At 44.3% G+C, this 21,537-nt stretch overlaps 2 protein-coding genes and 1 long non-coding RNA gene across 3 annotated transcripts in view; all 3 read right to left on the bottom strand.

Annotated features, from left to right (window-relative positions):
- Positions 1-5,695: 5,695 nt before the first annotated feature.
- Positions 5,696-18,898, bottom strand: aldh4a1 (aldehyde dehydrogenase 4 family, member A1). The gene is given in 16 exon segments (XM_065955485.1): positions 5,696-6,820; positions 7,176-7,294; positions 7,494-7,615; positions 8,281-8,343; positions 8,345-8,434; positions 8,505-8,552; positions 8,811-9,007; positions 9,163-9,236; positions 10,727-10,914; positions 11,813-11,887; positions 12,035-12,184; positions 13,736-13,891; positions 14,017-14,064; positions 14,842-14,934; positions 15,024-15,117; positions 18,607-18,898. Coding segments are annotated over 16 exon segments (1,671 nt in total). The 5' UTR covers positions 18,648-18,898; the 3' UTR covers positions 5,696-6,707.
- On the bottom strand, positions 15,119-18,600 carry LOC136179315 (uncharacterized). The gene is made up of 2 exons (XR_010666476.1): positions 16,641-18,600; positions 15,119-16,538 (listed from the first exon to the last, which is right to left on the bottom strand). It is a non-coding gene; the product is annotated as an uncharacterized lncRNA (long non-coding RNA).
- Positions 18,899-20,520: 1,622 nt separating the features above from the next.
- LOC136179316 (nuclear factor 7, brain-like) overlaps positions 20,521-21,537 on the bottom strand; it is a 3,402-nt gene continuing 2,385 nt past the window's right edge. Inside the window, exon 2 of the mRNA XM_065955486.1 lies at positions 20,521-21,537. This exon is cut by the window's right edge and continues 659 nt beyond it. Coding sequence (XP_065811558.1) covers positions 20,896-21,537 — 642 coding nt within the window. The 3' untranslated portion in view covers positions 20,521-20,895.

Consider the following 21,537-nt stretch of genomic DNA (forward strand, 5'->3'; position numbering starts at 1 on the left):
ACACACACACACACACACACACACACACACACACACACACACACACACACACACACACACACACACACACACACACACAGACAAACACACATTTTGTAGTTTAATATTTAATATGTTTCCTTCCAGCACATTTTCTTCTGTAGACATAAGTGACGCTCAGGTCAAACTGTAGTCCACATGTCGGACTCAGACGGTTCAATGTTTAGAGTCATAAACATCTTGTGTTTGTGTTGACCTTCATTAATAACACGACATGGAGTGAAGAACGGTTAGACATCAGGCCACCTGCCAACAAGCTGCAGGATGTTATCTGTTCAGCACCAGAGAGTCTGCAGGGACAAGATTCAACAAACACAGTTTATATACAAGTGTGACACTCACACCGTGACCTCACCTTTAAAATAAGAGAAATGAATGTCTTGAGGAGTGAAACAGGAAGTATGGAAAACCATCGTTAGTCTATCCTTCAACATTTATGTTGATTATGGTGATTTATTTCAGGCTGATGACATCACAAGTTCTGTTTCAGTAGAAAGGGAAGCTGCTGTCCAAACTGCTTCAGGGAAAATCTTCAGAGACGACATCTTTCAAAAAGTTCCTCTGTTTTCTGTTCTCTCTTTCACTTTCCCCCCCTCTCTCTCTCTCTCTCTCTCTCTCTCTCTCCCTCTCTCTCTCTCTCTCTCTCTCTCTCTCTCTCTCTCTGGACTTTACAGTGGTTCTGTTTCCTTTCTGGAGTGCAGATGATTTCACTCTGTCTCTCTCGTCTCTGGAACAACAACATTATTTCTGTGTCAGCGTACTTTACCACGTGTTGCAACATCAGTGTTTTCACTTTCCCCCTCTCCCTCCTCTCTCTCTCTCTCTCTCTCTCTCTCTCTCTCTCTCTCTCTCTCTCTCTCTCTCTCTCTCTCTCTCCTCTCACGCTGTGAAGACTCTGCTGCTCTGTTAAAAACACACTATGTTTACTACCATGTTTATTATTCAGACATTCATGAAAAAGCAAGTTGTTGTTGGACATGATTAAGATTTATGTTGTAAAGTACGGAGGCCATAAGAGGACACATTTCAACACCTTTGATGTTCTGTATTCACATGATGACGACGATGTGTCATTTCAAGATCTCGACTTTTTTCTGTGATCACCTCGAGATCACAAGTTCATTTCTGGAGATCTGACGACAAAGAGTGAAAGTTAAACCAGTTGTTTTTATCTCAGCATAACGAGATGAATGAGTCGAGAAACCAAAGTCACTTGTTGTCACTGGAAAACAAAATGTATGGATGTCCTATTTCAGGTCTCTGCGGTGTCCCCGACTCGAGGCTGCACACACACACAATATACAAACACAGTGACGCACATTCATTTTGCATAATTATGGAAAACAAATACACACACACACGCACAATATGTCTTTGTCTCGGGTTTTTCCAGATTCACTTCATCTTTTAATCAGTTTGTGTGTGATGTATGTGTGTGTGTGTATGTGTGTGTGTGTAGTTCTCTTCTAATTGTTTTGTTTGTGATGTCAGTAATTAGAGAGAGCACACCTTGATCAGGTCGTCTGATGACATCATCTCATAAAGGAAGTGCTGTCGCTGTTCTGTTGACATTCAAAGTCGGAGTTTCCAGCTTCCCTGTGTGTCCTCACCTGTGTCGTCCTCACCTGATGCGTTCAGTCAGAGCCAATGACATGAAGCCACATGAATGATTTATATCTGCTTAAATATTAAGAACCTCGTGATCTGACGTGGTCGCAGGTTGATTACAGAACGTTTTCTTATGATTTTATATATTTTGTGGCGTCTGAGTGAAACAACGTGACGATGTAGAGCAGTACAGCTGTTTTTACATCTGATTCCTGAAAACATCTGGCACGGAGATCGTAGCGTTCACTGAGATGCTGTTTGCTCTGCAGAGCAGTTAGGGGTGAATTAACATGAATTAAGACTCGTTCACTCTCTCACTAAACCTCCTGAAGTGTTCTCAGTCTGAGCGTCATGTGATCACTCAAACATCTGAATGTTTCTCTCTTCACTCTGAGCGTCATGTGATCACTCAAACATCTGAATGTTTCTCTCTTCACTCTGAGCGTCATGTGATCACTCAAACATCTGAATGTTTCTCTCTTCACTCTGAGCGTCATGTGATCACTCAAACATCTGAATGTTTCTCTCTTCACTCTGAGTTTCTCCTCCAGCCTCCTCGTATTTATCTTGCAGAAAGTCAGAGTGAGCTGATGTGAGAACACAGCAGGATATAATCAGGAGAATTCACCTGGAGCCAGTGGGAGGGGCCAGTGGGAGGGGCCAGTGGGAGGGGGTGGTGACCTTTATTCCCTGTGATCGCTGCACGACCATAGACTGTCTGCACGCCACCTCTACCATCTCCGTGCTCTAATCAACCTGCTGCTGCATGTTTCCTGTTCTCCAGGATGTTCTTCTCCTCTCTTTACTTCACATTGAGATTCTCTTCAACTTCACGCAGCATTGATACAAACACACATATTCTCTCATCCCCCCCGTCTGACAGTGATAGTCTCCTGCTGTGAGGTGCATGTGTAAACAACCAGGTCAGGAGGATTTTAGGAGTGCAGATGTGAAAACAGCTTTAGTGTCTTTTTGACTGATTAGCAGCTTCAAGCCCTGAGAGCCGGCAGTGTTTGCTGCGTATAGAAGAAGACAGATTGGAGCCACACCTGTCGTTAATCCACCTACTAAAACACAGCTATTTCATCAGAGTGAATGAAATCACAGGGCGTCTCAGACGTAAGGTGATAATAGTTTAATTACTCAACCCTTCTCTTGCTGTTGAGCTGCTCGTCGTTCACATTACCTTTTGATTCATGAAGTTTATCATACAACACAAACTCAAGAAAGTGACAGGGGCAACCTCCAGTGTTGAAACATGAAGCTGAGGCAGAAGTGTAAAATCCTGCAGTTCCTGGAGTGTCCACTAGAGGCTGGCTGCAGAAGCACAGGAAGTCACATACACACCCATTCTAAAAAGCCTGTTTTTACAGCAGAGATGAACATGTTTACAGCCTGGTTCAAAAAACCAAATAGGTGTGATTAGCTCATGTCTGGATGGACACACACTGTACGGGGGGTGAATGTTTTGATGACTCATCAGTTTTGATTTGATGAAGGATAAGAGTTATTCACAATAAGGCGTGTAGCTGACCTGATTGACAGGTGGGCGCGGTGTAACGGTTTGTCAGGAGGTTTAAAACCCGCCTCAGCTCCAGCGCCCCCTGCAGGAACAGATGGGGTGACGTCGCTCAGGCTTCAAACTGTCATATTTACAGTGACTTTGGGAAACCCTTGAAGTGATGAGGAAATGTCAAACTTTGAAAGGGAAGCAGCGCTCAGCTCTGAAAGGGGAACACCGACAGGCGAAGGGAAATTGTGTGGGTTTGTATTTGTGTATTTGTGTCCACATGAACGTACTCGTATATCTCAGATGACATTTAGAAAGGTCTGATGACAGCAGAGAGAAGATAAACTGAGAAGTGAAATCGAGTGACATCACCCTACCTCAGAATGAAGAAGTCCCAAGGCCACCAGCCAAAAACCACAAAGTCATATTATAAAATATTTTCATATCTGGACTGAAAATCAGCCTGACGAGTTTTAAATCATGTTCAGAAAAAAACGTGTGGGAGAAGTGATACTAAGAACAAGGAGGACTAGATAACATGAAAGAAGAGAAGAGAATAAAGAGAAATGACCTCTGACTGTTACTGAAACTAAATTATGAGGTCTGGGATTCACCAGAATTAAACTCTAAAGGTCCAATCAGTGAGCTGTGTAGAGAGTGAGATGATAAAGGTATCTTACTATCTGATCATTAAGGAAACATGCTATGTTGAAGTGCTGGCTTCTCTGACAACAATGCAGCAGCCAGTATGTCCTCCTTCTAACTTTAGATTCTGCTCCTGAATGCTCTGGATTTGTTTGGACCAGAGAAGGTAGGCGCTTTAAGACACGCCCCCACACGACCGTTTTGGACGCCCCTCTGTTTGTCAGATATGAGAGCAGTTATCAGGTCAACAGGTGTTGCAGCGATGGAAGCGGTCAAGAGAAGTGGTTCAGATAGAAGTGATTGTACCCGACCTAAAAAGCCTCTGCATGTTTCTAATAAGCTCCACGAGCAGAAACGTGCTCAAACTAGGATCAATATTGGAGATGCTTTTGAAAAATGGAGAGAGGTTAGAACACAGAAAGGTTTACAGACCCATGCAGAGCTGGATAAACACTGAAGCTTCAGAGTCCACCACATGGTGACCTGAGTGACTCTAGAGAGGAGGGAGGGGGGGGGCAGCTCTCTATGATGTTTAGAATTTAGACTGCAGTACACATTTTAAGTTACAGACTGCTCCTTTAAAGACTCTGCATAAGACAGGACAGATTCATCACGTCATAGAATCTCTCCTCTGACCCGAATACTCTGAATAAACCAGTGACAACTTCTCACATGGCTAATATAAAGGTGGGCTGGCGGCCCCGGGTTTGAATCCGACCCGTTGCTCCATTCCCACATCTCAATCCACACTCTCTCTCTCTCTCTCTCTCCTCAGATTCCTGACTCTCTCCTGTCTCTGAATAAAGGCATAAAAAGCCCCAAAATAAGATCTCAAGATTCATTTTCTCTCTGTTTTTTTAACCGCTCAGGGAGGAGACGCTCTTATTAAAACACTGAAACTTCTCTCATGTCACCGCAGACCGAGAGAGAAACTCACACCTGGTAATAAACTGTGACCTGACTGTAGCTGGAGGTGTGTGGACCGTGTCACTGTGGACATTCCTTATTGTGAGAGGAAACTGAAAGTAGAACGTTGGTGATGCTTCAGCGCCCTCTGCTGATCACACATGGACACAACAAGTGACATCAACTGATCAGAAAAAGTGGGGACGGATTTATTAGATGATGAAGTTGTTAGTTTTTTTTAACTGTGCCTTGAAAAGAGACAAGACAGTGGGTCGAGTAAGAAGTCGGAGAGAGAGAGAGAGAGAGAGAGGGGAAAGACATGCAGGATAGGAACTACAGGTCGGATTTGAACTACAGCCTCTGTACATGAGGCGTACACACTAACCACTACGCCATCAGCGCCACCAATAAATGCTTTTTTTTTAATGTGCTGAAATAATTATCTACTTAAAATAAAGTTTTTGAAAACTAGCATTCCCTCAATGTACCGTCTACACCCCCCCACCCTCTGTGCTCCCCTCTTAAGCCACGCCCCCCTCACTTAAATGCACGAGCGCCGTCCCTCAGTGGACCTCAGCTCATCTCTGTCATTGTGTAGAAACTACGTCGTCTCATGTCTCATTCAGCGGTCAGTAAACTCTCAGTTTAAACTCCTAAAGTCATCGGTGACGAGCTTTGAGTGTGAGCTAGAGCAGGTAAGAGGTAGAGAGTGAGCAGGGAGACAGGGAGGGTCGTGTGATTGGTTCATCAGATTGGTACCTCATGGCAGACATTGGTTGAAGTTTTTACAGACTTACAAACTGATACACATGATGGATTCTCTTTGTTCCTTTTCAGAGAACATGAGTTATTCATTTCTGTCAGGACCTAAAGACAATTTCCACCAGAATCTGAAGAAGTGGAGGAAATCAACAACCCTGACTTTAAGACAAATACACTTTTAGGATTTGAGTTTTTGGAGTGTAAAAAAAGAATCCAGAACACAGATTTAGATTAAAATAATTTATATTATTGAAAGATTAACCTCCTTGATTTGCAGAGTCTCTAAGGCAGGCTGGTTCAGCTCAAGATTTAAAATACAAAACAGACGACTTTAAAAACATCATGAGGTCCTCTGCGTCCAGTGATCAGGTCGGTTTCACAGCTCGCCATGGCGTTACAGAGCAGCATGTAGCCCTGTTCAGACCGCCGTGTTAACGCCCCTGTGACGTCTCACCTTCCATCTGTATGCATAATGGATGGATGAAGTAACCCCCCCCACCCCCCCCCCCCCCCCCCCCCCCCCGTACTGTGTTCAGAGGTCGTAACAGAGGCGTTACAGCGGCGAGACGGGATATCAGCGGAGCCAGAGGGGGAGGAGTCTAATAAAGGCTTTTTGTCTGTCACAGCAGAAAAGACGAAGACAGCACGAGGAGTAAACAACCCGACTGTTATTTACATCGATTCACGACGTTAGAGATTCTTCTCGTGGTTAAACTAACAAACATTATTATTATTATTTAAAGGGACGGTACACTCAACATTGACCTTAAACATGTTTCATTAAAGGATCTGTGAGGAAGCACGGAGAGGACAAACATCAACCTGAGGAGTTTTCAGACGGTACGATGTCTGTTCATTTTTTAAACAGTAAATGATCGATGTCGGAAAGCGACTTCTTGAACTTTGACCTTAGCGCTCGACAATCGTGCTGCAGCTCGTAGAAGACGATCCAAATTAAACGACCTTAAATTACTCGTAAACAGAGGAAGTCAAATGTTTGGATGTTTGTCCGCTCAGGGCTTCCGTACTATGAACAAATCTTCTGAGTTTTAATCGTATTATTAAAATAAAACTTTGATAATTAGGATTCTAAAATGGCTGTGATGAGTTTCAGTGATTAAGAATTCAGGACGCTCAGGAAGCATGGAAGACGCTCTCACCACTCAAATACATTCGTCCAGGTTCAGTGCAAGGGGGACGGGACGGGCTCTGATTGGCTGCAGGACCGGACTCTCTCTCAGCCCATGTAGGGGTACTTCCAGTCTGTGAGGGGGACGTGGGTCTGCTTCACCACCTGCGGAGACGTCCACCTGAGGACGTAGTGAGGACCGCCGGGTTTGTCGTTGGTCCCTTAAAGAGAAGAGGAGAGTGAACATCTCTCGGGGGGGGTGAGGAGAGGAGAGGAGAGGAGAGGAGAGGGGAAGAGGAGAGGAGAGGAGAGGAGAGAGGAGGGAGGGAGAGGAGATGAGAGGAAAAGAGAAGAGAAGAGAAGAGAGAGGAGGAGGAGAGGAGGTGAGGGGAGAGGAGGGGAGGAGAGGAGAGGAGAGGAGGGAGGAGAGGAGAGGAGAGTAGAGGAGAAGAGAAGAGAGGAGAGAGGAGAGGAGGTGAGGGGAGAGGAGAGAAGGCGAGGGGAGGGGAGGAGAAGAGAGGAGAGGAGTGTGTGTGTGTTATAATCAGTGTGGTGTTGTTTAGAGTAAACTCTTACCTGAAGCTCTGGCGCCCCCAAATGGTTGCTGAGCCACAATGGAGCCGGTGGATTTATCGTTGACGTAGTAGTTCCCAGCAGCGTTTCTGAGCACTTTAGCTGCCTCGTCGATCACAGTCCTGCAACACACACACACACACACACGCACACACACACACAGTTAAAAATGTTTTGGACACTTCAAAAGGGAACCCTGCTTTCCTCCCAGAGTTCAAGTAAGTGTGCGACACCCTGAGGAGACACGGGGGTGACACTAGGGGGAGAAACCAGGGGCTCACACATCCTGTAAACATGCATGTGTTTATAATCACGTCTTACTGGTCCTGAGCGAACACGGCTCCCGTCAGGGCGTACGGCGACGTGTTGTCGATCAGGTGCAGCACCTCTTTGTACTTGTTCTCAGGATAAACGTAAACCGACAGGACCGGCCCGAAGATCTCCTGCACGACACAGAGTATGAGGTCACCAACAAGTCCTCATCACAGTCTGAATAAAACATGGACGTAGCCTTTGTGACATCACCCATCGGTTTCTGGAGAGGAGTTATGAAGCCAAACAGCAGCCGTATCCATACTGGAAATGCTGACTCTATGAGGACTGACTCACTGCAGGAGACAGACTCTAGTGGACACTGGAGGAACTGCAGCTGTAAAGTTGGACATTTTAACATAGAGCTCTATGGGGACTGACTCACTGCAGGAGACAGACTCTAGTGGACACTGGAGGAACTGCAGCTGTAAAGTTGGACATTTTAACATAGAGCTCTATGGGGACTGACTCACTGCAGGAGACAGACTCTAGTGGACATTAGAGGAACTGCAGCTGTAAAGTTGGACATTTTAACATAGAGCTCTATGGGGACTGACTCACTGCAGGAGACAGACTCTAGTGGACACTGGAGGAACTGCAGCTGTAAAGTTGGACATTTTAACATACAGCTCTATGAGGACTGACTCACTGCAGGAGACAGACTCTAGTGGACACTGGAGGAACTGCAGTTTTTTGCACTTCCGCATTGGTCTGATTTTTCAACAGCAGGGTCCACTTGTTCAAACGGTTTGATCCAGATAAAACCGGCCTGTAAAAAAAAAAAAAAGTTGGTCACCTCGTGCATGATGGCTTCCTGCGGGTCCGTGGTCTCAATGATGGTCGGCTCCACAAAGTAACCCCTTACTGTCGTCACAGTTACCGCCAGCAATGACTTTTAGGTTAGGGGAGGACTTGGCGAGGTCGAGCCATCTCTTATTGCGAGCGAATGACTGCAGGAGGAAACAGACGATGAGATACAGTCGATGACAGTTTACTAAAGACTGCAGGAGATGAACTCACCTTCTCGTCGATCACAGCCGAGAAAAAGGTGCTGAAGTCCTCCACAGGCTGAAGGAGAAAAAACGGATGAAGAAATAATTTAATATTTAATGAAATCATCAGCTAACAAGGTGTTTCAGGGGAGTCTTAAATTTAAGGAAGAGGAAATAAAACACGCCCAGTGTTAGGAGGAGAGAGAGGTCGGGTTAGAACCCCCGCCCGCTGGGTTAGCCTCAGTACATGATGTGCACGTCATGACCGCTAAGCTATCCGATGCCCCGCCAGGTTTACGAGCGTAGACGTCGCCCTGTTGAGTGTCTGACTCACGTCTCCCACTGTGATGTTCTTGTGGATGGCGAGCAGCTGCTGTTTGATCTGCGGCCACACGCTGTCAGCTACGTACATCCTGGAGCAGGCGGAACACTTCTGACCGCCATACTCAAACGCCGAGCGGATCGTCCCCTTCACCACGCTCTCTACGTCCGCTGACTTGTGGACAAAGTGGAAGTTCTTCCCGCCGCACTCTGAAAATGTTCACAGAACACGAGGATCAGTAAATGCAGCTCTCAGAGGAGGAGCCTGTGATCTCGCCATAGATACGGTCTGTTTGAACACATTTACAAAGAACAGCGCCCCCTACAGGTGTCTCTCTCTCTCTCTCTCTCTCTCTCTCTCTCACCTCCAGCCAGTCGAGGGAAGTTCTTGTACGTGTCCAGGTTCTGTGCCACCTGCTTCCAAAGACGCTTGAACGTCCTGAAAACAGAAAACAGATTTTTAAACATCTTTAAGAGAGATTATTTAATAACTTAGATTTCCTTTAAAGTCTTCATATGTGATTTTTCATGATTGATTTTTCTTTTCACAAATCAAGTCTATCCTCTGAAAATAACTCTGTGAGTCATGACTGTCTACAAAGGGTGTAACACCCGAGTCCCACTGTCTGTGATGTTTTCAGAGTCCTATCTTCACTTTGTTTACATCGCCTGGACGGCCGGCTGACTCCTCCCCTCGTGTATAAAAGTTGTTTAATTGAGGGACTAGAGAAAAGAAGAATAACATACTGTACTCACTGCTTAACTGTGTTTCTAGATCACGCTCATTTCAGGTAAATTTACATGCAGTGTGAAGATACCAGCATAATAAAGATCACTAGCATTAGCATGCTAACACAACAATGCAGCGCGAGTTGTTTTGGTTTCATGCTGGAGCTCAAGGGCGACACCTGCTGGATCAAAAAGTCGTATATTCTTCCTGTAAAGACCATGCTTATGAAAAGTGTCCTCTATATTTTCCCGTTACAGTATGAAAGCAAATAATCCCTGAAGAGGTGGAACCAGAACAGATATCTATCAAACTCCACCATTAGTAAAGAATACGGTCTCTCTTATCATGCGTCTCTTTTTTTAAATTCTGCTTTTATTCAACGTCTTCTTGGCCAAATTTTTCTAGTGTCCAAAAAGTTGCACTTGAACACACCGCAAAAACTCCAGCCGACGGCCAATCACCTCGTTCTGCTCATGTGTGAGAGGAAATAACTCTCCATGCCAGCAGGGGGCGGTAGTCCATTGTTATGATACGAGACACCGCTGTCGGTCACCACTCGTATTATAGGTCGTCTACTAATGGAGAATAATTTCTGATAAAAAGTTCAAAATGGCGCTGGCGTTGCCAGCTCTTGGTCTTTTAGTGGAAAAATAAAAGAAGAGGAGGAGGAGACAAATAAGGAGAAACAGCACTAATGGGTGAAAGCATGGAGACTACAGAGACATGCTCAAGAGGCTTTACTGAACCTGAGAGGAGAGAAATTAAACCTCCCAACAGCCAATCAGAGCCAATCACAAAAAGACCGACAGGGGCCAACAGGTAGCGACGGAGCCAGACCCACCGCAAAAACTAGGACGGCGACCGCTCACCAACGGCCGACGATCTCCTTGGTGCGTAAGGGCTTTAACTGGTAGAGAATGGAGGTCTTTATGGCACCAAAATATTCTTTCGATGAAGGCTGTCGGCTCAGCTGATCCGGGAGAAACACTGCAGAGTCCTAAGGTTTGATCATTTTAGTACCGGCTGTTTTCCATTCACATTTCAGAGACGCATCTATCCGTGTATTCATCTATGGTAACACTAAGCGCTCTCTTTGTGCTTCATCGTTTTGAATCAAGGTCTCAGAGTGTCACTTCAAAAGTTTCTATGAACCCAGAAACCACGTTTGTAAAAACACTGTACTAAAGAAATGTGCTTACGGAACACTGCCGGTGAAGTTGATGCCGGCCAGGTGCTGAGAGGAGGTGACGGCGTCTCCGAACACGGGACCATCAGCTGGTAGAAACTGGACGATGTTTGGAGGCAGACCGGACTCCCTCAGGACTTTGTAGACGGCGTAGCTGGCAGACATGGCGGTGTCGCTGGGTTTCCACAGAACCACGTTTCCCTGAAACAAACCAGCAGCTCCGCTGAGTCAGAGAAAAATGCACGCACGCTTCCTGTTATGTCATTACACTTCCTGTTATGTTGTTACACTTCCCGTTACGTCGTTACACTTCCTGTTATGTCGTTACACTTCCTGTTATGTCGTTACACTTCCGGTTACGTTGTTACACTTCCTGTTAAACTTCCTGTTACGTCATTACACTTCCCGTTACGTCGTTACACTTCCTGTTATGTCGTTACACTTCCCGTTACGTTGTTACACTTCCTGTTAAACTTCCTGTTACGTCATTACACTTCCCGTTACGTCGTTACACTTCCTGTTATGTCGTTACACTTCCGGTTACGTTGTTACACTTCCTGTTAAACTTCCTGTTACGTCATTACACTTCCCGTTACGTCGTTACACTTCCTGTTATGTCGTTACACTTCCCGTTACGCCGTTACACTTCCCGTTACGTCGTTACACTTCCCGTTACTTCGTTACACTTCCCGTTACTTCGTTACACTTCCCGTTACTTCGTTACACTTCCCGTTACTTCGTTACACTTCCCGTTACGTCGTTACACTTCCCGTTACGTCGTTACACTTCCTTTTACGTAACTCTCTACAAAGACAACAGACTCAACAGATAAGAACCGTTATTTTAGCGCCCAGAACACACGACTTGCTGGTCGACAGCTGCCGCCATCAGATTATAATATTCAGATCCGTTGGAAAAACTGGCGAGCAAACTCCTTTCACTTAAAAATAATACATTTTAAAAAACGCCATGTGGACGATTCTGCAGCGATGCAGTGTATGAATTACCTCAACCTCCCGGCCACGGTGGCAGGTAAACAAAAGTTACGTAGCTAACAGAGTGATTGGAGACAGAAGAATCCCAGGTGTCCTGAACTCACCATCAGAGCCGGGGTACCTGCCAGGTTTCCACCAATAGCGGTGAAGTTGAAAGGAGCGACGGCCGCCACGAACCCCTGAAAGAAAAAGAAGCGACAGATTTAAACGTGAATTATCACGAGAATAAAAACAAACTTTATCTTAAAACACTCCGGGTTTAACGGAACACGAACCGGCGTTAGTGAAATAAAAAGACATTTACATTTAAATCTTTTTGTTCTTACCTCCAGACCTCGATATAACATCGTGTTCGTGCTCCCGTCAGCGTCTAACGGCTGAGTTTTCTCCAGCTCCACGGCGTGTTTGGCGTTAAATCTGAAGAAGTCGATCAGCTCTGCAGCAGCGTCGATTTCAGCCTGGACCACCGTCTTACCCTGAAACACAAACGGGACAGAGACGAAAGCTTCAACATGTTGGACTTCAGTTTGCTGCTTTCAGGCGCCCTCTAAAGGTGGTGTTACCATGACGACTACAGCCCGTTGTTAGCTAACTGTTAGCATGTGGAGTATGTGTTTGAGTGTTCATCTGTTACCATGACGACTACAGCCCGTTGTTAGCTAACTGTTAGCATGTGGAGTATGTGTTTGAGTGTTCATCTGTTACCATGACGACTACAGCCCGTTGTTAGCTAACTGTTAGCATGTGGAGTATGTGTTTGTGTATTCATCTGTTACCATGACGACTACAGCCCGTTGTTAGCTAACTGTTAGCATGTGGAGTATGTGTTTGAGTGTTCATCTGTTACCATGACGACTACAGCCCGTTGTTAGCTAACTGTTAGCATGTGGAGTATGTGTTTGTGTATTCATCTGTTACCATGACGACTACAGCCCGTTGTTAGCTAACTGTTAGCATGTGGAGTATGTGTTTGTGTATTCATCTGTTACCATGACGACTACAGCCCGTTGTTAGCTAACTGTTAGCATGTGGAGTATGTGTTTGAGTGTTCATCTGTTACCATGACGACTACAGCCCGTTGTTAGCTAACTGTTAGCATGTGGAGTATGTGTTTGAGTGTTCATCTGTTACCATGACGACTACAGCCCGTTGTTAGCTAACTGTTAGCATGTGGAGTATGTGTTTGTGTATTCATCTGTTACCATGACGACTACAGCCCATTGTTAGCTAACTGTTAGCATGTGGAGTATGTGTTTGTGTATTCATCTGTTACCATGACGACTACAGCCCGTTGTTAGCTAACTGTTAGCATGTGGAGTATGTGTTTGAGTGTTCATCTGTTACCATGACGACTACAGCCCATTGTTAGCTAGCTGTTAGCATGTGGAGTATGTGTTTGTGTATTCATCTGTTACCATGACGACTACAGCCCGTTGTTAGCTAACTGTTAGCATGTGGAGTATGTGTTTGAGTGTTCATCTGTTACCATGACGACTACAGCCCGTTGTTAGCTAACTGTTAGCATGTGGAGTATGTGTTTGAGTGTTCATCTGTTACCATGACGACTACAGCCCGTTGTTAGCTAACTGTTAGCATGTGGAGTATGTGTTTGTGTATTCATCTGTTACCATGACGACTACAGCCCATTGTTAGCTAACTGTTAGCATGTGGAGTATGTGTTTGTGTATTCATCTGTTACCATGACGACTACAGCCCGTTGTTAGCTAACTGTTAGCATGTGGAGTATGTGTTTGAGTGTTCATCTGTTACCATGACGACTACAGCCCGTTGTTAGCTAACTGTTAGCATGTGGAGTATGTGTTTGAGTGTTCATCTGTTACCATGACGACTATAGGCAGTGGCTATTTATAACATGCTAGCTGAGATCGGTTTGTAAGGTTCAAACTTATAAAAAACTAAAGCTCTCTCTCTCTCTCTCTTCAAACGACTGAAGGGGAGGAGTTACAGATTTAACCCTGACCTGTAAACTAAACCTCTGCGGTTAGTTTGCCCTGCGTCTCGTCTACCTGTCCGATCATGGTCTTGGCGAGGATTTCCGCCCTCTTGGGTCCACTGATGACGTCGGCTGCCTTGAAGAGGATCTGGGCTCGGTCCTGGACGGGCTTCAGGTCCCACTCTTTCCTCGCCGCCACAGACGCCAGGATAGCTTTGTTGATGAGCGCCTGGAAAAAAACAACAACAAAAAAAACAGCCGGGGTCAGAGGTCGTTCTTTCAGACCGACACTCACATATCACATCAGGACAACGACCTCAGTGAGGCGCCGTGTCCACCCGAGCAACATCTTACCTCATCTGCGTAACAGAACTTCGCCACTTTGTGCGAGTGGTTGAACGGCTACGAGACAGAAAAAAGAAGAAGTCAATGAGTGGGAGATTCTTTAATAAAACTTTAAACAATTTTAAAATATTCATCAACATGCGTGTGATGACAGAGCATCAGGGCAGCAGAACGAATCAGAGACGTCGAGAATAAAGTCGTTAAATTACGAGGAAAAGTCGTTTGGGGTTTAATAACAGATTGAATATCGTTGTGCGCCGTGCTCATGCTGCACGACTCCGCTGGCCACCCGTTAACTTTCAATCAGAAGAGAAGTTTTACTGACTGAACAGTATGACACTGTCTGCTTTAACAGCAGGAGAGAGGGAGGAGCCAGACGGGTCGCTGTGTTCCCCAGCTCAGCGTGCGATTTATTTTTTATTTTTTGCATTGTTAAGGAGAGCTTGGAACACAAACATTTCATTGCCAGCTATGACTGCTTTGCCTGTTCTGTTGTGCATTTGACTAATAAAGATAACTTGAACTTGAACTACTCAATAAACAGGGAGGAATAATCGCCTCACCTCGCGTGCAGTGTGTGATGGTGCCGGCTGCGGGAATGACAGTGTGTGTGTGTGTGTGTGTGTGTGTGTGTGCGCGCATTTAATTCTGTTTTATCGATCGCACCAGTGTGTAAGACGCAGCCAACTTTTTAAGTTAAAAAAAAAGGGAACTAGTGTAAATGTAAAAGTGTAAATCTGATTATGTTTCTTTAATGCAGCCCGAGTACTCTGTCATAGGAACAGACTTAATGTCAGCAGAGGATCCTCGTGCAGCAGACATTCTGTGACTCACAGATAACTGATATCTGACGTCTTTGGTCCACACATGTTCGTCTCCGACCACGCACGGGATCTCCTCCGTCGTCCCCTTCAGACCGTCCAACGCCTGAAACGATTGAATCCAGAGCAGGAGATGAAATGAAAAGGTAAACTTCAGGGAGAATGACAGAGTGTGAGAGTGAGACAGATAGAAACCTTCAGCAGCTCTGCTCTCTCTGCACTGCCCTCTTTGAAGCCCAGGATCGGCTCGTTCTTCACCTCCACGGCCGCACACGGGAACGTTCTCAACCTACACACACACACACACACACACACACACACACACACACACACACACACACACACACACACACACACACACACACACACACACACACACACACACACACACACACACACACACACACACACACACACACACACACACACACACACACACACACACACACACACACACACACACACACACACACAGGTTGTTGAACTCCTTTAATGAATAAACTGAACCTCTGAGCTGCTCAAAGTTTAAACTGAAGACTAACTGTTTATATAAACGCTTAATGATTTCTATCTAAACTGAGGATACTGGTGAAAACAGATCATGTTGTGAAACTAGGCACAGCACCCGAGCACGATTGCCTCCCCCCTCCCTCCCCCGCTGGTCGGTGTTCACATCAGGAACATCGTTCTTTCCCCGAGGACAGCTGCGTTTGTTCACTGTTCGATACAGCAGGGGGCAGTATGCACACAGTTTGAATTGCATATCTGCCAAACAGCAGAAAGAAGAAGTAACCATGGCAACCACTGGCGGACTGAGTCCTTCCTGCTAACTGTGGATGTTTTTGTTCTTTCTGAGACGCCAACATCGACCCCACTTCCTGCGTCCTCATTCACCGTGCAGCTCAGAGGAGGGAACGGGCTCGTGCGGCGCAGATACAACAGGAGCCGTGTAGAATGACGTCATGTAGCGTTCATCATCTACCGCAGACCGTACACATTAATCAGTGGAAAGTATCGTACTCGGATACCGTGCCCGAGTCTGCATGAAGAGGTGGTCTCGGGCACGGTATCCGAGTACGATGCTTTACACTGATATATTGATACAGACTTTTGGGGATTTTTTTTTCCTCGGATCCGGACCCGATTTGATCATTTTAAATCGTGTGGTATCAAAACGTGTTTAAGTATAAAACATTGTCGACCACTTGATGTCCGTGTGAACCTGAGATTTATTTCAGCTTCAGAGTGTCAGTCAAACAAAAACAGATGAAAAAGTCACTTTGTACTTTAATAAATAAATAAATAAATAATCTTTGTGCAGAGCGGTTCAGAGTCTTCTCCCCGTGTCCTCCAGCTCCCTGACAGCAGAGAGTGAGGCAGCTTTTCTCTCTCATGTATGATTAACTTCTTCAGACTAAACTAACAAACTGAAGGTCGCTGGAGGAGGGGGGGTGGAGGGGGGGGAGCAGCTGCTGGAACCATTGGTGTTCTCATACCTCTCCTCTCCCCCCCCCCGACAGAATGAGGATCTGATCCAGCTTCAAACTGTTCTGTGCTTGTCCAGTCCGACCTCCTACAGAGAACGATAACTAACATCTGGACGTTATAGAAATATACGTTAGTCCAGTTTTTACAGCTGTCACAGGACAACAAACATCTGCTCTGTCTCACAATCACCATCAAACACTTTGCACACCCAAACTCATCACCCTGTGCTCTGTCTCTGGTCACTTCCTGTCAGCACCTGTGCTCTGTCTCTGGTCACTTCCTGTCAGCACCTGTGCTCTGTCTCTGGTCACTTCCTGTCAGCACCTGTGCTCTGTCTCTGGTCACTTCCTGTCAGCACCTGTGCTCTGTCTCTGGTCACTTCCTGTCAGCACCTGTGCTCCGTACCATCAAGAACCATCACAAGAACCATCATAAGAACCCAGGAAACACAAGAACCATCACAAGAACCATCACCAGAACTATCACAAGAACCATCATGAGAACCATCATAAGAACCATCACAAGAACCATCACAAGAACCATCATAAGAACCATCACCAGAACCATCATAAGAACCATCACAAGAACCATCATAAGAACCATCATAAGAACCATCACAAGAACCATCATAAGAACCATCATAAGAACCATCACAAGAACCATCATAAGAACCATCACAAGAACCCAGGAAACACAAGAACCATCATAAGAACCATCATAAGAACCATCACAAGAACCATCATAAGAACCATCATAAGAACCATCACAAGAACCATCATAAGAACCATCACAAGAACCCAGGAAACACAAGAACCATTATAAGAACCATCACAAGAACCATCATAAGAACCATCACAAGAACCATCACAAGAACCATCACTAGAACCATCACAAGAACCATCACAAGAACCATCACTAGAACCATCACAAGAACCATCACAAGAACCATCACAAGAACCATCATAAGAACCATCACAAGAACCATTACAAGAACCATCACAAGAACCATCATAAGAACCATCACAAGAACCCAGGAAACACAAGAACCATCATAAGAACCATCACCAGAACTATCACAAGAACCATCATAAGAACCATCACAAGAACCATCATAAGAACCATTATAAGAACCATCATAAGAACCATCACAAGAACCATCACAAGAACCATCATAAGAACCATTATAAGAACCATCACTAGAACCATCATAAGAACCATCACAAGAACCATCATAAGAACCATCACAAGAACCATCACAAGAACCCAGGAAACACAAGAACCCTCACAAGAACCATCATAAGAACCATCACCAGAACCATCACAAGAACCATTACAAGAACCATCATAAGAACCATCACAAGAACCATCACAAGAACCATCACTAGAACCATCACAAGAACCATCACAAGAACCATTATAAGAACCATCACAAGAACCATTATAAGAACCATCACAAGAACCATCACAAGAACCATCACAAGAACCATCACAAGAACCATTATAAGAACCATCATAAGAACCATCATAAGAACCATCACAAGAACCATTACAAGAACCATCACAAGAACCATTATAAGAACCATCATAAGAACCATCACAAGAACCATCACAAGAACCATTATAAGAACCATCATAAGAACCATCACTAGAACCATCACTAGAACCATCATAAGAACCATCAAAAGAACCATCATAAGAACCCAGGCAACACAAGAACCCAACAACACGAGCTGAGACCAAGAGGAGCAAAGATTTAAAAAGATGTAAGAAACTAAAAGAGATCAAAGAGAGCAGCAATAAGAAGGTAAGAGCAGTAAACAAGTGGTCAAAGGATAAAAAAAAAAACTATAATATTAATAAAAATAAAAAGTAAATATAAATATAAAACATGAATAGACAAAGTAAGATAAGAAATGACCAAGTTAAAACTTAAGAGGAGTTAAGATAAGAGCATAAATAAAAGTAAGAAGTAAAAGAAGATAAAAACAGTGAAATCAGTAAAGTCGATGTTACAGTGTGAGAAACATTTTGATCTGAAAGAGACTTAAACTGTGTTCAATATTAAAATATAAACTATGAGTCTGTGCAGCTGGTCAGCTGGTCAGGTGTCATGACGTAACGTGTGAGGCACGTTACCCAGCTGACAGCGTGTTAATAACACTCATTATTAACCTGCTGATAACATCAAAGTGCTGCAGGTAGACACCGACACGAGCACGAGCTCACCGACACGTTGTAAATGTCACCGCGGTCACAGGTGAAGGAGTCTCGTGACGGTTTGAGTACCTACCCCCTCCAAGACTGGCACGCGGCCGCTCTCACGCGCAGCATGTTTTCACGACAGGTGAAGCGGGAAATAGTAAAGCGGGAAAAGCCTCAGGAGGTGACACCTGCAGCAGAGTCTGAATAAAGTGGGTGATATCGATCCGGCTGCTTCTCCTCCCAGAGAGTCTGTGTGAGTCCATCCGGACCGAGCGACCTCCAGCAGGGGGGGAGACTGTTTGTTCACGACGCTGCTTTCCCGCTCATTATCCGAAAACATTCCCCACGTGACGCATAATCATTAATAAAAGTAATAATTACTGAATTATGACTTAGAAGACAGTTTGCTTTTCTTTGTTTAAACTGGAGATGTACGTCGGGGTGTTCCCCCCACGCAGGATGTTAAATGGAACCTTCCGCAGGCGGGTTCGCAACCGGCCAATCAGCAAACAGGAGAACATCCTCAGCCAATCAGATGTCGTGTAGACAGTTCAGAAGGCAGTTCTATTTTTGAGCTGCATGTTGACCTTTCGACCGAGTCTCCACAGCGAGAGGAAAATAACAACGAGGTTTTATTATAATAAAATAAATAAAGTAAAGGCCTGAACAAATGATTAATAAAGCAAGGTAATAATTAAATCATCAAAATAAACAGTTAAATATAATGACTATAAATACCTGCATCTTATCCTTGATTAACTGGTAATATTAATAATAATAAACTGTATTTATTTAACACTTTTTAACACATGACTATATCAAAATAAAAAGAGAACTGTGAGGAAGACAGTGATTAAAATAAAAAACAGCTTTCTTTGAGCTGCTGCCATCAGGAAAATGGTTCCAGAGCTTAAAAGGCAGAACCAACAGACTTCCTACCACAAGCTGTTAGATTGCTGAACTGCTGATCTGGTTCATGCACATTACTGCACTTCAGGCTTAGCCTTAGTTGTAGTTTTAAATTTGAAATATCTCAGGGATTATAGTCATTAGCACCTAATTTACAGGCTGTTATGGACATTTTACACGGAGAACAATGGGATGTAGGTGTGTGCGTGTGTGTATGTGTTTGTGTGTGTGTATTTTAATAGTCTTATTTTTTTTTGCATCCTGATGATGAGAAACACTCTCTTATTTTGCTTGCACTACTGTTGTATGTACAACTAAATGTTGATTTTTTATTTTTTGGACAACTAAATGTTGATTTTTAACTTCTATTTTTGATACTTATATTCCCATCCCCTGTTTTCTGGAGCTGCTGTAATGCACAAATTTCCCCCACGGGGATCAATAAAGTTTATCTTTATGACAATAAAGCTTTGAAATTGAAATTGAAATTGAAATAAACAACAAAAGAACCACAAATAATAGAAATGAAAAAGTAAATAAAAAAACAAAAATGAGCATCAAAGATAAAACATTCAAACGATCAGAGGAAACAGATTAAAACCTTTCATTTGAACTTGAATCTCACTTAAGGACTATTTCACAATAACTGGTGAAATATACAATTTTAAGTCATTTCAAATTTGTTTTTGGAGGGCATCTTGCGACCCCCAGGGGGTCCAAACCCTTCCTTTGGGAACCACTGATATAGCCTACTTGTATAAAATGTTAAATGTGTTATAAAGTAAATGATGTAACAGGGAAAAGAAGACGATACAAACACAAAATGATGATGATGGAATAAATAGGCAGAAGCATGTTTTCTGGTATTACATACATTACACTCTTCTTAAAATTTAAATTAAAAACTTTGGTGTTAATATTTTATTATACCAATAATTAAACATTTTATTTTGTCTGCACAAACTCCTCTCACTGAGCTGCATGTAGAAAAACCTGTAATGAAACAAAATGACCACAAGGTGGAGCTATAAACATTTGGCAGAGCAAGCACCCACTCTACTTTATGATCTTTTTAAATGACGTCACAGTCCCATAAAAACGTGACATTTATTTTGAAAAATTAATTTACAGAAGCTTTTGAAGGCAATAAAGATCTTTAAAATCTGACCCGAAGTCGCTGCTGTTTTCAAAGTAATTTAAAATGATGAAATGATGAAACATCCACATATCTGTTGGCAGATCGTTATAGTTTCAGAATATCTCTAAAGATAATGAACCTGATGATGGTCAAAATATATTTATTAAAGTTCAGAGCCGTCAGCGCTCAACAAAGAGCCTCCCGACACCACTGAGGGGGTCTCCCTCCTGACACCACTGAGGGGGTCTCCCTCCTGACACCACTGAGGGGGTCTCCCTCCTGACACCACTGAGGAGGGGTCCCCTGTGAACTGATCCCCACCTTCACACTTCAGACATGTTGTTGTGTCACACAGACGTTCAGAGGTAATATCTTCAGTGGTGCGGTGAAGCTTTCTAAAGGTAAGAGATACAGTACCCGCGAATCCAAAAAGCTAAAGTATGGAAACATCGTCTCAGTGAAGGTGTGTGTGAAGGTGTGTATGTGTGTGTTAGTATCAGGATCAGAGAACGACAGCTCTCCTCTGTTCCAGTCCAGATTCACTCTGATCCTCTGAGGCTTCTTCTGAACTACAACAGTGGATTCAGCTGATGGTGAGACCGCTACGTATCCTTCATGTAACTCTATTCCCCAGAATCCAGACACCATGTTTCTCTTCCTCTGGACAGACACGCCCACTCTCCAGTATGAAATGTCTCCAACCTGGACGTCCCAGCTGTGAGTCCCTGAGTTAAAGCCCTCAGAGCCCAGGACAGACCAGGAATCTTCAATCCTCTCTGGATTATCAGGAAGCTGCTGCTTCTCTGCTCCTCTCACACAGGTCAGATCTTCAGACAGGGTGAGTTCTGGATGAGCAGTGTTTGGGTCCAGAATGACCGGACTGTAGGAGACCATGTCCTTCATCTTGTTCCAGATGTTGAAGCTCAGGTTGCCCAGGTGTTTGGCCTGGTCTATCAGAGCTCCTGAGGGCAG

The sequence above is a fragment of the Labrus bergylta genome, chromosome 5, assembly GCF_963930695.1.
Source record: "Labrus bergylta chromosome 5, fLabBer1.1, whole genome shotgun sequence".
NCBI lineage: Eukaryota > Metazoa > Chordata > Actinopteri > Labriformes > Labridae > Labrus > Labrus bergylta.